This window comes from Manacus candei, unplaced genomic scaffold (genome assembly GCF_025592945.1).
Source record: "Manacus candei isolate 608988 ecotype Guabito, Panama unplaced genomic scaffold, ASM2559294v1 h1tg000065l, whole genome shotgun sequence".
Lineage (NCBI taxonomy): Eukaryota > Metazoa > Chordata > Aves > Passeriformes > Pipridae > Manacus > Manacus candei.
In genome coordinates, this window is record NW_026138113.1 from 1,181,501 (window position 1) to 1,197,763 (window position 16,263).

The 16,263-nt window shown below is 43.0% G+C and overlaps 2 protein-coding genes across 5 annotated transcripts in view; one reads left to right on the forward strand and one right to left on the reverse strand.

The window, feature by feature from the left end:
* TRAPPC2L (trafficking protein particle complex subunit 2L) overlaps positions 1-16,263 on the forward strand; it is a 66,514-nt gene that overhangs the window by 40,668 nt on the left and 9,583 nt on the right. The gene's annotated exons all lie outside the window — the stretch shown is intronic.
* GALNS (galactosamine (N-acetyl)-6-sulfatase) overlaps positions 1-16,263 on the reverse strand; it is a 52,938-nt gene that overhangs the window by 30,497 nt on the left and 6,178 nt on the right. For 3 of the 4 annotated variants that reach the window (XM_051805958.1, XM_051805957.1, XM_051805960.1), the window contains exons 5-11: positions 14,445-14,588; positions 13,493-13,559; positions 13,262-13,389; positions 12,379-12,518; positions 11,101-11,204; positions 4,433-4,569; positions 1,822-1,924 (exon numbers count right to left, since the gene is read on the reverse strand). In XM_051805958.1, the coding sequence (XP_051661918.1) occupies positions 1,822-1,924; positions 4,433-4,569; positions 11,101-11,204; positions 12,379-12,518; positions 13,262-13,389; positions 13,493-13,559; positions 14,445-14,588 (823 nt within the window). Of the gene's footprint in view, positions 1-1,821; positions 1,925-4,432; positions 4,570-11,100; positions 11,205-12,378; positions 12,519-13,261; positions 13,390-13,492; positions 13,560-14,444; positions 14,589-14,805; positions 14,973-16,263 lie in introns of all 4 variants that reach the window. The other variant, XM_051805961.1, reaches the window with a different exon arrangement.

A 16,263-nucleotide genomic window follows, 5' to 3' on the forward strand; every position in this document is an offset into this window, starting at 1 on the left:
ATCCAGCACATGTGATCCAAGCTGCAGGAAAGAGAGTGAATTTGTAATGGTCTCTCTGATGTAGGGGATAATTGCTGACTTTTATCAGACAGTAGTTAAACAAAGACTTGGAAGGAAATAAATATTCCTTAATTGCATGACTGCCATTGCTCACAATGGGAAAGCCTCTGGAAGGAGGAACCAGTCCCCATTATCACTGCTCCACACAGACATTCAGAAATAAGTTGAGATCAATGTAGGGGTTTATTTATTCCCCAACTGTGTACGTAAGTGTGGGTATGTGCTTTTATCACCATGGAGAGCAATAATTCATGTGGGAATTTTCCATGCACATGGGAAAAGCATGAGCCCATCCCTACACCCAAACACATGGATATACAAGCTCCCAGTGTCTCCCACACAGGGAAAATCCTCCATGTGAGATATATGGGTTTTACTCACATACTAGACAAATAAATTATCTCATTTTATCTGTGTGGAATTAGCATTGAGACAGAGCATAAAATACATTTCTAGAGCCAACTTTCCTTTCCTCCTTACTCCCTGTAAAACAAACTTTGACTCCTAGAGCATTACAGCCTTCAGGAAGACAAACACACATATTTACAACCCTGAATGTAAATGACTCCCTTGGAGCTGACGTTTCACTCTACCCCCAGGACATCCCAGCAAAAGAATCCGTGCACTTTTATATCCACAAATGTCATCAGCACTTAGTTCTGCACCTGTGATGCCTTGAGGACCTACCATAAGTTCAAAAAAAGAGGCATAAAAAAATAAATCATGCAAACAATCCCTCCCCAGTCCCAGTCTGCTGTCAGGATTTTGCTGAGAGCTGTGTCCTAATGCACTGAGTTCATGTCTAAAAGTATAATCAGCAAGGCACACGTGTGAACCTGCCACTTAGAAAATGCCCCAGAGTTTAGTACCCAAGTCTGAGGCAAGAAAGATACAAAAAGAAAGAGAAATAATAGTGCTTAACATCTAATTGTGAGGAGATCAGCCAGGAAATAAGTAAAATTAACAAAATGTAAAGCACTGTGTGATGGGGGCTTGCAAAAATGCTGATAGTAGATGAAACACATGGAATTTACTGCTCTTTCTACTGTGCCTTTCCTACAGCTTTCCTTTCACCTTTCAAGGAAAAAACATCACAAACCCAGAAAACCCATCCCTGTTCCATTTAAATAGTTCAAGGCACCAGGTGTTTTGTCCTAGGAACTGCAAGACATGTGATCCATGTGGCATCGGCCTCCAGACTTTCACAGAATCACAGAATATCCCGAGTTGAAGGGATGCAGAGGGATCAGCAAGTCCAACTGCAAAGGGATACCTGAAAGCTCAGAATTCAGCAGGGAAAGAAGTTTAATATTAAGGGGGATTAAGTGAGCGTTAAAGGGAGCATCTTCAGAACAACTGGGAATTTGCCCATTTTCCTCTCCTTGTCCCTGACTTCAGGAGAGGGGTGTGTGACACCTGTCTCCTTAGATTTTCATAGGATCACAGAATTATTTAGGAAAAGCCCTTTAAGATCATCAAGTCCAACCATTCCTCAGCACTGCCAAGGCCACCACTAAACATGTCCCCATGTGCCACATCCACATGGCTTTTAAATCCCTCCAGGGATGGGGACTCCCTGTGCCAGAGCTGGACAACCCTTTAAGGAAGAAATAATTCCTAATATCCAATTTAAACCTCCACAGTGCATCTGATAGCCCTTAAGAAAATGAACTGGTGATATCCCCAATTTAAAACTGTTTAAAGAGTTGTTTGCCCCCAGGAGCACCAGTGACACCTGGGAGCAGGTCCATGTGCTGTTACCTTGCCATACTCCTCCCAGGAGTTGCTCCAGGTCCAGTAGTGAGCTTTGTAAAGCCCAACTCTCACTGCCATCATCTCGTTGCCACGATAATAGAATATGGGCCTGGGAAAGAGAGCAGAGCTGCATGAGAAACACCACCACACTGGGCCGATAAGGGAGACAAATACCTTAATGGAGTCTGACTTCCGACGTGGATATCAGGCAGGAACAGGCTGCCTCCTAATAGTCTCCTCTGCAAGGTTTTCAATTAACATTTCTTAAAGTGTTCATCAAGTTGAGAGCTCACACAGTGCAAGAATGAAACATTATCCAGCTTGGCTGCCAGTGATTGTTAATCCTTGAACTATCAGCCCCTGGTATTTCCTATAGAGCGTGTCGGTTTAAACATCAAATGACTCACAAGTGCTGTGTGTGTGAGGGAGAAACTGGGATTCAAAGGCTCTGGGATGCTCGGTCTCCTCTTCCCAGCAGCACCAAGTGAACTCCACAGCTATGCCATCAAGCTGTCAGTGTCACCCAGGCAGGGTGGCCGGGAGGACACCAGATGCTGATGTGTTCTGGATGACATCTCAGAAAAACTCCATATGGAAAAACCTGGCGGCCAGGCACGCTGTATTTTTAACTCCTATCCATTTTTTTCCCCCCCAAACCTCACTTTGCAGCATGTAAACATACTGCTAAAACTGCATTTTTTTCCCAGAGGTTTCACTAATTAAAAATACATCTGGGAAATGCATCTCATTCAGTGCACCTGTGCACTTCTCTGAGCATCCCAAAAACGTTCCTCTTGGTTTCCCCAACAACACACAATTGGGTTTTTTTGAGGAAACAGCACAGAATTTTACTGAAATGGACTATGTGCAGGAGAGAGGGTTGATTTGTTGGTGCAGCTCATCATACAAGGACATCAGATTTGGGCAGCTCTTCCCTCCAGTTGTTTTGGGCATGATGGTAAAGCTGTTTGTCACTGTCAGGGTGTACAAACATCTTTTCTTTCCTTCTGAGATACCACTCAGCAAAAACTACTTACTCTGGTGATGCCACCTTGAAAAAACTGTCCCTAAATGCAAAGTAAAATTTAAATATCTGTGTCTGAATTATAGGGGTGGCCTTAGATCTTTTATTTTAAAATCACAGCCTCACTGTGGGTTTTTGCACAAACAATGAGCCTTTGTCACCAGGAACAAAGGGAAAGCAACTCTGTCACCAGGAACAAAGGGGAAACAACTCTGTCACCAGGAAGAAGGGAAAGGTCCTGCCAGCAGAGTCCATTCCTGATTCTTAACAAGTACCTGAAAGGTGAAATAAAGGCAGGGAGAGACCTGCCAAATGCAGCACCTGATCTAAACCAGTGCCACTAACATGCCACCACCACCAAAAAATGACACAGAGTACTCCAGTCTCTTTTTTTCTTTGCCATAAACTCTCACTATTTGGCCAGTTATTATGTGCCCCTTTGACTGAAGCATTTAGGCTTTTTCTTTTTTAAAAAATACTTTTTCCTTTTTGAAAGAGGATTCCAGCTTGTACTCAATGGTCTGCTATTAATGATTTCTTTTTTTTTCCCCGTTCATTTTTTCCTTTTTAAGCTTGAAAGAACACAACAACTGCATCTCCTGGAAAGTTTTTGGGGGCTGTGGAAACTGTGACTTGGTCAGGTCTAGGGGGAAAGAAAAAAAAAAAAAGAAAAAAAACCCGTGATGTGCTCTGAGTGTATTTGTAACACAAAGAGCACCAAGGGGTTGGTGACTGAAATGAAATTCCCCTTTAAAAAAACAAGGAAGTTTTACAAACTTCCAGAAGATGGGACAAGGAGGAACCTGCAAGGCTCATGGCAGCTCTTGAGTAACACTGCAGGCATGTCCCTTGTTAACAGGCACAGAAAGCACAGAGGCTCAAATCCAACAAGGAAAAGAGCCCAAAGATGTCTTCCATGCATATGTTTCCTTATTATCTCATAAAGTGTATGTTTGCATTCAGATTTCCCAGGTTGCCAAATTCCTCACCAAAATCACAACTACAAGACCTCTTTTGCCCTCTGACACTTCCAATAAAACATTTGTTGCAGGAATATTTGCTGCCAGACCTCAGTGCCTGTACCCAACAGCTGACAGCACCATAAACATTCCAGGTCTTTAACCCAAATCTATCCCTTCAGAAGCATCCACAGAAGCAGGACCTTGGAAGCTCACCCACAGCAGCACAGCCTTTACCTCCACCTCTCCCAAGCAGGGGCTACAAGGACCCAGCACACTCTGGGATGCTTTTCGAGTAATAAATAATGTATTCTCCCCTACCCAGGCTACAGTTCTCAGGCTTTTATCTCCCCTCCTGCCATATGTTGTTCCAAGGATCCCTGCTAACCCTGTGACATTTTCATCTGTCCCCAGACTCCACTGTATGGCAACATGCCACACGTCAGGAAATCCCACCTCGGCAGAGAATTAGCACAGTGTGAAGCTCTGGTGCTGCCCCACCTCACTGAGGGGGGCAAATATGCATCAATTCAGTTTATAAAAGATATCTGTGAGCTTGTTTTAAAAAATAACCTCCAATTTGGCATCCCTTCAGCTGGGATGCAAGGCAGGGAGCTCTGGGCTCAGGACTAACCTGTCAATTAGTTTGCCCTGTAACATGACAGGTAAAAGGTCGATGCCATCAATCTGTCTGTCACTGGGAGGCTGGAGACCCGCCAGGGAGAGGCTGGTGGTGAACAGATCCATCACATTGCCCAGTTGATGGCTGACCTGGAAAAATAAATCAACAGAAACACATTTGCAAAGAGCCCTTCATAAAAATCCATAAGGAAACAGGTTCCCACCAATGCTTCCTGAAAATCTCTCCCTTTACAGTGCTGCCATCACCAGCAAAGCTCCTCTTAAAATATAAAGGAAAGGACATGATCCCTATTTCTCCACTTCCAGGGAGAATTTGCATTTTGATTCATTTTTTTCCATTTCCCTCTCTTTCTTCTCACTTTTACAGGAGCGTGTTGTTGCAGAGTTCAACTTAATTTAGCAAATTCCAACTCATTTGTGGATTGAAAAATCAGCACTTACACCAAGAAAAAAAAATAGCCCTTGATTTGTTCCCTTCTCCAGGTCATCTCTGAAGTCCAGAATACCCTGAGAGAGTTCCCAGAAAGCACAGGGATAGATGGATAATAACAAAAAGAGCCTGATGACTTCATCTGCAAACCATTTCCAACAATTCAAGAACTGTAAAGTTGTGGTATTTTTAGTCCATATTTTAATAAGGGAGAAAAACATCTGGGTTTGGCTCCAATGGAGATGTTTAAGCTGCTTTTCTTTTTTTTCTTGTCTTTTTTTTTTTTCCTTTTTCCTTACTTGGAAGCCATACTTATCTCTCTGCTCTTAATTATTTATATTTTAAAACCCTAAAAGTCTGTTCTGACTGATTCTTTCCGAATCTTTGCTCCCACCCTGCTTGGAGGATCAGTTGGAGGATATTTAATTAGTCAGTGACACACTAAATTAAAGCAGATACATTCAAATCAAAAGCACCAGGATGCACCCGCACAAGATGTGACATGAAAAGAGCATTTTCAGCTCTATCACTTGTTGGAAAACACGAAACCATCAGGTACGAGCCCACATCTGTAAGGACAGCAGCACTTTCTGACTGAAATCCAAGTCCAATCCCAACAGTACAATGTTGGGACTATCTGAATCCTTCTACTCACAAACAGCCTGTTAGCTGACACTAATTATTTAAATACAACAAATGATAACATGATAAATGAGTGTTTGTGAGATACTGGCTCCAGAGGAAAAAAAAATAAAGGAAAAATGCTATTTTTTGTGGGACTAAACACTGTATTAAGAGACTGGGCTGAAAACTGAACACAAAGGAAGAATTAAGAAGTTTAAAAAAAGGAACTGCAGAAAGCAACGTGCAGGGGCCTAATTACAAGTTTAACATTACAATATCACATTACTTGATTACAGTAATTTCAATTTTTAATGGCTTTCATTCATCAAAAGGTGTTGGCAGGAACACCTCATATTAAAGCTGCATGTGAGACTCTGCCACAATTCCTTGAGAGGAAACAAAGTGCAAAGCTCGAAGCACAGGAGGAAGCCTGGTCATGGAAATCCTTGCTGGGGAAAGCAGTTGGATCAGATGACCAAGATCAACAGGTCTTGGGCATTTGAGTTCAGGATTTATTCCTGTACGCTGCTGGAGCAGCCTGGAAAAGGTCATGCTCAGCCTATCCTTGTAGGAAACGACAAATAAAAGGGAAGTGGTGGAGTCCCCATCCCTGGAAGTGTTCCACTTCAGGCTGGATGGGGCTTGGAGCAACCTGGTCTAGTGGAAGGTGTCCCTGCTCATTGCAGGGGGTGGAACTGGATGAGCTTTAAGGTCCTTTCCAACCCAAACTGTTGATGGTTCCAGTCTATGATTCTGTAAGCCCATAAATCCCTCACAAAAGGCAGGTGTATACATGAAGTTCCTTCTCTGCTGGGGATCTTCAACTGTGGAGAAGGAAAGAGAATCAAGTTCTTCATGGGGTAACCCTGTCACCCACAGGATGAGCTGGGACAGTGTTCTGTGCTCCATGGACTGTCCCCTGGCACAGTCTCTGGTAAACTCAGAATGACTGACATTAAAAAACAATGTACCAAACCCAAAATCCAAACCATCAGCTCAGCCACAGGATCCCAGAAGGGGAGACACTAGAAAGGATCACAGTGGGTCATCTGGTCCAACCTCCCTGCTCCAGCAGGGTCAACCCAGAGCACATGGCACAGGATTGTGTCCAGATGGTTCTGGAATATCTCCTGAAGGAGACTCCACATCCTCTCTGGGCAATCTGTTCCTGAAGAGGAAGGAAGTTCTTCCTCATAATCAGGTGGAACGTCCTGGTATCAGTTTGTGCCCGTTGCCTCTTGTTCCATTGCTGGGCACCCTGGAGCAGGACCTGGTCCATCCTGTGACCCCTCCCTGCAGACACTGACGGACATGGATGAGGTCCCTTCTCAGTCTCTTCCCAAGGCTGAACAGCCCAACTTCTCACAGAGATGGTCATCCCCCTGGGGTGCTGGGAATGCTGAAGTCAAGGGATTACAAGCTCTCAGCATCTCAGTAGAGGGTGTTCAATCCCTCGTAGGCTCATCCACTGGCTAATTCCCACCAGGAGTGCCATGGGAGAGTGGCAGGACCAGCACACCACCATTCGCAGAGCTCAGGCTCTACTGAAGAGCAGATCTGGCCCCCGCATGCTCCCTCCCAAGTGCCACGTCAGGAGTCTGAGCCTTTTTGTAATTAGACCTCTCACAATTCATAAATCAAATCCAAAAGTCCCCTTCCTTGTTATGGCCCCGTTCTCTCGCCTCAATCTTTTGATAAGAGGCAATCGCTGACCTGAGGCTCGTGCCTCTAATATCCCCTAATTTATACAGCGCGTGGGGACAATCCTGTGGGGCCACCATGGTCTCCTTGTCCTGGCCCTTATTAACCAGCACCAGATGTAGATGACTCTCTTTAATCATCCAATTACATTTCTGGTCTCAGACAACATTTTTTCCGTGAAGCAGAAAAAACTTCTTAAGGAAATTAAATGCCCATGCCACAGCCACTTGGATTTATCTGTGCTCTGCAGCACCACATTGAAGAAGGGAAAAGAAAAAAAAAAAAAAGGTTAATATTTATATAAAACTTTGAAGTATTTTCAGAGAAAAAAAATAAAAAACCCCATTTTTCTCCTGTCAACAGTGCTCTTTCATTCTAGCTGCCTTTCCCATTTATTTATTTATTTATTTATTTATTTAAAAGAAAAGAAAAAGAAAAATCCAGAGAGGGCAACAGCCCAGAGAAAATAAATAATATATAAAAATGAAGGAGATCAGATATTGCTCGTATCAGTGAGGAACAGCTGGTATTACGGATGTAAAAACGGATTTTTTTTCCCCCCTCTTTCCCTCCCTTCTTTTTAATAAACTCTCAGTATACACATAACGTCTTTAAGAAAATGAAATCCTTTTGCTGTGGGCCACGTTGCTGGAAGAAATAGTCCCCAGTGCTGTTATCAGAGCTTTCAAGCTTTAACTCTGAATCAAAGGCGACAATTAATAAAGTCGCCCCCGCCAGGAATGGAAAGGAGGAAAGCTAAATATTTGAAACTGGGTGAACAAATGTCAGGGTGTTTTTAAATAAAATCCTTTTACAGTTATCACAGCGAGCAGACCTGATATCCCTGTCTAATTCAATTTCAATTTGCGCCCCATGGGAGATAGGGAAGAAAAGGTTGCAATGCTGTCTTTGGGTTGATATGTTCTTTTCTCCTTCAGGAAGCAGGCACGAGAGAGGAAGGGGAGGAGGGCGAGGGGAGAGAGGAGGAGGATTCAAATACCAACAGAATATGATTTTTTTTTTTCCAGCTGGATCCTTCCAGAAGGCAGATGTGGTATGGGGAATGTTGAAATGCTGATTTGTTGTGAATTCACCTGGAAAACGTAGCCAAGGAGGAAACTGCAGAAAGGCTGTTTGTGTGTGAATAAATATTCCTGATGGGGGACCAGAATTCACTGAATGTTGATGCCAAGAGCAACATGCATTCCCGAGGCATCTTCCTCCTCCAAAAACCTGCAAATTAGCCAACTGCACCAATTATCCCAACCTCTATCCATATCCTGTCAGGTGCTCACAGTCCTGTCACTTCACTTCTTTTGTTTAAATCAAAAGGTGCTCCTTTATTTAAGCACCCACATGCACTCTTTAATAAAAACAAACCCAATAAGATTATTAATAAACTGCCAGATAAAATCATGGAATGGTTTGGGTTGGAAGAGACCTCAAAGCCCATCTCGCTCCACCCCCTGCCATGGGCAGGGACACCTTCCACTATCCCAGGTTGCTCCAAGCCCCGTCCAACCTGGCCTCAGACACTTCCAGGGATGGGGCAGCCACAGCTTCTCTGGCCAACCTGTGTCAGGGCTTCACCACCCTCACAGGGAAGAATTTCTTACCAATATCCCATCCAACCACATAAAAAGTCCCACTCCCTCCCTTATATAAGCCCCCTTAAGGCAGTGGAAGGCCACAATGAGGTCTTCCCAGAACCTTCCCATCAGTGGAACGAGCCTTCCACCCAGCAACTGGATTTCACTGGCCAGAGACATAAGCCCTCCTCTTCTGGCTCTAGTTGTTCCTATTGAAATGACTCTTAGCCCTCTTCCTGCTCCTCAAAAGGTCCAGGGCTGGAAAGGAACAACCACTGTACAGGGAGCAAACCCAATGCAGGAAGGAGGAGTAGATCCAGCTTTGTGCTGAAGTTCATGTCTCTCTAGCCTTTGTTTCCTTCAACTCTTTGGAAAAGAAAGAGCAGTAAGAGACTTGGAACGAGTTTTACCACATTTTACCACTACTTGGGGTGCACAGGTCTTAGGCTGAGGAGTTAAAACTCACAGTCAAGAGGATGTTGAAGCTACAGATTTTGCAGGACACGGGAAAGAAGCCAAAAATGTACTACCAAACGTGTCTCTTCACTTTGTGAGTGAGAGAGGTACTTGTGGAGCAGTGAGTGCCATTGTGAGCTGTATCATACACAAGCAAAGCCAAACCTCTCACCTTTGGTCAGTGCTGCTGAGGGGACCAGGCTGGAGCCTCGATGGCAAGAACACAAGCAGAAAACACACATAAGTATCTATCACATATTTACTGAGCAGTAGCATCACACAGGGTTTAACTCTGTCCCCGGGGACAGGGCCAGAGATCAGAACTGGCTTTGCAAGGACACAGAGTCCAAGAGGACACCTGGGAGCCCATGCACACACCTGGCAGGAAGCATCCTGAACTGGAGACTGGGATAATAAGGATTTAAAGCTAAGCATATGCTTAAAGGTGATGTCAGCATGGTGGAGGAGGGATTTGGGGTGCATCCCTGCCACAGTGAGCTCCAGGTACACTCTCCAGATCACTCTCTTAGCCCACCCTGCAAACACCTCAACTCTGCCCAGCAATGCAGGAGTTCCACTCCCAGGAATTCAAGCAGCAGCTCCCAGCATGGCCTCAGGCAAGAAGCCATGCATCACCCCAGGCCACTAAGAACATTTGGAGCTTCCCCCCTGTGCCACATGCCAAAAACTACCTGTGAGAGGGGTCCCAGCCAGGCCCAGGCAGAAAAGAAGCAGGCATAAGGATCTCTCTACTCCTGTTCTTAATTATCCTCAGAGTTACTACAATGGAAAGAATTTTTAAATGTGGGTATTTTCTTGTCCCCATTTATAATGCATGTTTACTTTTAGCACATTATTTAGTTTGGACCCAGAAAACCAAACAGTCAGCTGCAGTTTCATGTTCTCCTTTGCTAGCCCAGGGCTGTTGTACTTGGCTTGCAAAGGCGTTATGGAAATGTTTAAATTTAAACAAAAAGACTGTTTTCATTTCAAATTAGAAAAATAATAAACCATCCTTAGTAGGTTTGGTGAACTCTTTGCAAATGATGAAACCAAACTATACCCCTGCCTCAGCTGCAGATCTGAGCTGCCTGTTGGTCCCTCTTAAATGTAAACAATAAATTATCATTATCCTGACTCAATTAAACCCCCCCAAATGGAATGCAACTTAGAAAAATGTTTTATTTATGAATAGTTTGCAGGCTTAAGCACGGTGGCCAGTTAATGAAGTATCACTTTCTTCAGGGATGAGAGATGCTCACAAAGGGGAGGGAGCTGTGTTATTGCTGTGAACCCGGCCTGCAGCAGGATTGATTGCATCCCTCTATAATGAGAGCTGGGACAAGAGGGGCTGGCAGTGCCACTGGAGGGTTGTTTTGAAGTGATCATATCTGCATTTGTGTACAGGCAGGGAAGTGCAATAATCTGGTGGCTAAACCTCCCTGAATGGAACTTTTATTAAACACCAAAGTGAGAGCTGTGAGGGTCAAATCATTGGTACCTCAGGGCATGGAGAATGTGAGTAACGCACTCCTGCTCTGGAATGGGACACACATTAGCAATGTGTCTTTATACTCCAATTTGTTCAAACACATGAAAAATACTGTGGTCTGAAAGAGTAAAGGGTTTAAACAGAGCAGGAAAACAAGCCCAGACCCTGGTTGGGTGTTGATCACAGACACTGAGATGCAAATTTGCGCTAATAACAAAAACGGCACCGTTTTCTGGGGCAGCATCAACTCCTTATTTACATAAACACCCGGACTGACACATTGGGCATGTTAAAAGTATGAAGCAAAGCCCACTGAACTCAGGAAGTCCACCTAAGGCTGCTGAGAACCGTTCAAAGCAGATACTCACCCCTCCTGCAGGGATATGGCCAGGCCACCAAGCAATTGCCGGCTCTCTCATGCCACCCTCAAAGGTGGTTTGTTTGCCACACAGAAAAGGCCCATTGCTTCCTCCTAGACAGAGAAAAGAAGCCATAACCCCCACAGAATACCAGTATTCCAAATGGGACACTCAGCTAGGCTGGGTTTAAATGAATTTTCATTTCTGCATGAATGCTTCTTCAAATAACATGTCCAGAGTTGGTTTTTTGTTATTATTTTCTTGGTTTTTAGTCGTTTGGGGTTTTTTTCAATATCCATTTGTGATGAAATTTTAGGAGTCTCTTTTCAGCACAGGGAGAAAGTGACAGTTAAACACACCTTGCTATCAAAAACCAAACTAAAAAACCAAACCCCAAACAAACAGGAAATAACTTGCTGGTTTTCCTTTCCTTTAAGGGTGTTAACTGCTGTCTGTAACTAAAGGAGATCTACCACTTTCAGGCAGAAATGGTATTTTTTCATAATGATTTTAAATTTTAAAATATCAGAGCAATATTAGATGAAGGTACAAGAGTGAGAAAAATAATCCTGAATTCCCTGGATGTTCACTCTTAGTGATGACAAGGGCTTTTCAGGAATATCTGGGGTTTTAACCCAACCTTGGAGCTCAACTTGCCAAGGAACAAACAGGGAGGTTTCAGCACTGATTCCAGGTCACCCAAAGTCAAACACAGTGGTTGAGCTGAAATCAGAATTCAGGATACTCTCTGCTATGTGGTCCAACAACCACAAGACATCCTGCCTCCAAATAGGAGAGAGTGGGTTAGAAAATCAATTTGCAATGATCTGTTTCAGAGAAACAACCACTTAAACAAAAGAAAAACTTGTGAAGTACCAAAAATAGTTTTTCTTCTTAATATTTTTCATGAGAGGTAAAGAATGAGGGACTCTTGAACTCTCTGTAATTACTCAGAAAGCTCAAATATGCATTTGGCAGAGCAGGAGTTAACACCCTGCTAAGTCAGTGGGCCTGGTGCTAAATTACAAAATAGTCACTCCCTGAGTGGAAACACACACAGGTAATGGCAACATCAGGGTTGGGGAAAGTCCATTTAAACAGGGATATCCCCTCCAACAATGAGCAGAAGTAATGAACACAAGTTATTCTAAGCATAAATACTCTGAATTCTGAGGCTTCTCCCAACTGCATAAAGGAGAACCCCACGTACAGGTGTTTTTCCCCCTCAGGCATGAAGATTTAATTGATTTCTCAACTCCAGCCCAGGTTTGTTCACCTCAGACTCACCTTGTTTGGGAGCTGAAATGAGAGCGGCCCCGTTATCCGAGGTGAAAAACACGAAGGTGTTCTCACTGATCCCCAGCTGCTGGAGGTGTCTCAGGATTTTTCCAATGCTATCATCAATTTCTCTCACAGCATCCCCATACCTGAGCCAAAAGGGCATGCAAAACATTAAAAGCAGCAAAAAATGCATTTAGTGGACTTAACTTATACCTGTGCTGCAGAAATCCTTCTCTTGCACATCAGAGAAGTGTAAGTTTTAAGCTGTCACTGCAAACCTTGCCTTTTACCTGCAGAGAACAACCTCTCTGGGGTATTAAGAGTCAGAATTTGTTCATGTGTGAGCCACTCGTGGACAGAGACCAGCAACTGGTATAAATTTAGCTACAAAATTTATAAATATAGGCAAACCTACTTTGCCATAAACTGGAAGATAACAACAGAGTATTGCCTCTTGGTTTGAAACTCTCAGTGCTCAAAGTTCACAGTGTCCACAGAGCTTTTTGCCTCCTCTAAATTGGATTTTTCTACTTGCTGGTCTGATTTATGGGCTTTTAAAACAGGCACTAATCATACAACAGCCTTCTAAAAATCATCTGTGTCACATACAGCATTTCATTCCTCACACAACTGGCAAAGGAGCTTAAACTCCCCCCTCTCCCCCGTTTTGGTCACATGATCTTAATTTCAGATTAATGCAAAAATTATTAAAGAACAATCCAAGCAAAGTGCTACTAAATAATGCATTTCAGCACACACACACTACACTTTTGAGAAATGAGCTTTACACTTGGACCTAACAAACACTGCTTAGGTTTTCTGTTTCTGTGGCATGAAGTATTAATTAAAAAAAACCAATAAAACTAACATCCACAAAAGCAGGACTTACAGTCCTCTCTGACTGGTGCCCAGGAACTGTTTGGAGGCATAAACAGGAGCGTGGGTAGCATCAATTGCCCAGTATAAAAAGAAAGGCTGCTGGCTGGCCTGCTGCTTGCTAATAAAATCGAGAGCTTCCTGTAAACAACAGAAAAAATGAATTTATCCTCTACAATCTAAATCTCTCTGAAAAAAGAAGCATAAAGTCACCGTGGCTTAGAAACCAGGATTAAAATAGTACCTGCAGGTAGAGCTGAGTCAAGTTGGCTTCACCCGTCTTCAGATCAATTTTGAAATCGTCGTAGTATCTTAAGATAAAATGAATCAGAGAGACAAAAAAAATCAATCCTAAGGAATATACAACATAAAAAGGATTTTTTTCCCTTTATTTGCTTTGTAAGTAGGTGACAAATAAGTCACAGCTGCTATACAGCAAACTCACTTCAGATATTAAAAATATGTCACCATAACTTTTCTTATGGGAGAAAGCAGTGACACTGAACCAGACTGTGACAGCTCGAACCAAATTAATGATGACTTCAAGTTTTTGGACAAACCTGAGGGACTGGCCTTTTACTGTTAAGCTGTTGGAACAGGGGCAATATGGTTAAAGATCTCGTGCTCCATCATAGAGAGCTGTTTGAAATGTGAGTAGAATTGTGAGAAGTACACAACAACTTCCAGTGAGACAGAGAAATCCAGGAGAATAACAGCAGAGAAATAAGACGATACCAGGGTCAAAAACAAATGGACAAGAAGGGTACAGACTGCAGACTTGGAACATGGAATGGTGTTATGCAAACAGGTAAAATGTTATTCCAAACAGGAAAAGAAGGAACAAAGAGGTCTTTCAGTACAGAATGGAACCAGCTTCCAAGAGCAGTGGAATGAAATCATCACAGGAAGCTTTTAGGGTGCAAGGGGATGAGCAAACAGCTCTGGGAGGGCAGCACTCAGGAGCAGCCACATCCCTACATGGTCCACATGCACCTTGGTACTCAGAGCTTTATCAGTCATAGAACCATGGAATCAAAGAATGGTTTGGGTTGGAAGGAACCTTAAAGCCCATCCATTTCCGAACTCCTGTCATGGGCAGGGTCACCTTCCACTAGATCAGGTTGCTCCAAGCCCCATCCAACCTGGCCTCAGGGAGAGCCCAGAAAATAACATCTTCAGGCAAGGAGCTGAATTACCTGCCAATCATTTCCCAGTCTCTATACACAGGGATGTTGGGGAGCTCTCTGTTATCATAAGGTCCAAAATGGCAGTTTGGGGAACCAAACCATTCGTCAAACCCGTGTTTCAAGGGGTGGAACTGAGGCCGGTGCCCCAAGTGCCTGGAAACAAAAGCAACAAACGAGTTAAAATTCTGCTGCAAAGAAGCAAGTAATAATCTCATCAGAATGGCATGCAAGGAAACAATCTTTAAGAAGAAAGAACTTAAAGCATTTCAATCAAATAAATGACTCCAGAGCAGTGTCTTAATCTGTCTCACACTTGTTGAAAGCACATCCACGTGGACTCACCCCAATGCTTACATATATTCCATTTTACCTACTGTCCAATCTTTGTTTCTCTTTATTTCCTTCCATTGGTGTCTTCTCTCATGCTGTCTGATGATCAGCACTGAGGGACTACACTGCCCAAAACCACTGCAGAGATGCACATAATGTTTTACTCAAGGATTCTGATCTATGACAAGTCATTTTTATACTCCTGAGCTGTAAAAACAAAAGGTAAAGCTCATGAAATGCACCATTTTATCTGCATGCCCTTTATGGAGTATTCATGCTGCCAAAATGGTACAAAGAGACCTGAATGTAAATGAAATGAGTTTTTTTATGTGCACATGTGGACATAAAACACATTTAGCTACTCCTTATGACAGTTCCTCTCTACTGTGCAGCTTGAAAATTCTCCATCCTTAACTTTGAGATGAAGTTCCTCTCTAATCTCCAATTTTTGTACTGAAAATTCTACATTTCCTTCATTCATGCCATCTTGAAGACATAGAATGCCTACCCTCTCTGCCACTAAAGGGAATCTTTGCATCTTAATGCTTATTTAATCATTCCAGCTTCCACTCAGAATCCTACATCTGCATCCTGTCCACTTTGTGCCAAAACCCTCTGCACCTTCTAAACATAAAGGGCATAAAATGCACTCCCTGAAGTAAAACAATCCACGGAGTTACTGTGGGCTATTCCAAACTAAGTTATAATAGGAAATAACCATCGTTCCAACTCTGATCATGGCTTGCTGATGTAACTGTCACTGCAAGTCCAATCTGCAGGATTCCATCCTTTCCTCATTTATAGACATGAGAATACAAAGCTATTCCTGGTTGTTTCTACAACAGGTGAGATGAAAAAACATCTTATTCTAAGAAAGTCCTAAGAGAACTTAGAGATATTAAAGAATGACTGTGATGCAGATTATTCTCTCCCTTTCACAACACAAAAAACAGAAACAGATTTAATGAAACACAACAAATTCTGAAATGGTCATGGAAAATATTTGACTTGAAAACTTATAATTAAACCATGGAACTTAGTTTAATTATAGGACACTCTGAAAAGTTTTTAGAAGGGATGATGAAACAGTATAAAAATCTCCTGCTGGAAAACTTAAAAATCTTTACAAGCCTTAAAATTCTCTGTGTGACCAGGATGAGACTCCAATTTAACTACTGTTCATTGCATGTCTTTACACCTTTCTAGGGAGCAGGAGATGTGCACAAATGCCAGAGCCTGTTGTTGTTCAGCATCAAGCCCAGTCCTGTCCAGGACAACATTTTTTGGATGCACAATAGTGCACTGCACATTCCCACTTAGTCATATCCGTGCTAACAGCTGCAGGTCCTCCCAGATTTGCCTTTTCCCAAATAACTGGAACCAATCTGTATTTGCCTTGTTTATTCCTTTTCCCTGGGTGTATGAATTTACATTTATTAGCACTGAACTGCATCTTATTGCATCCAGCCCACTGAGCCGATTCTTCATGGCCACTCTC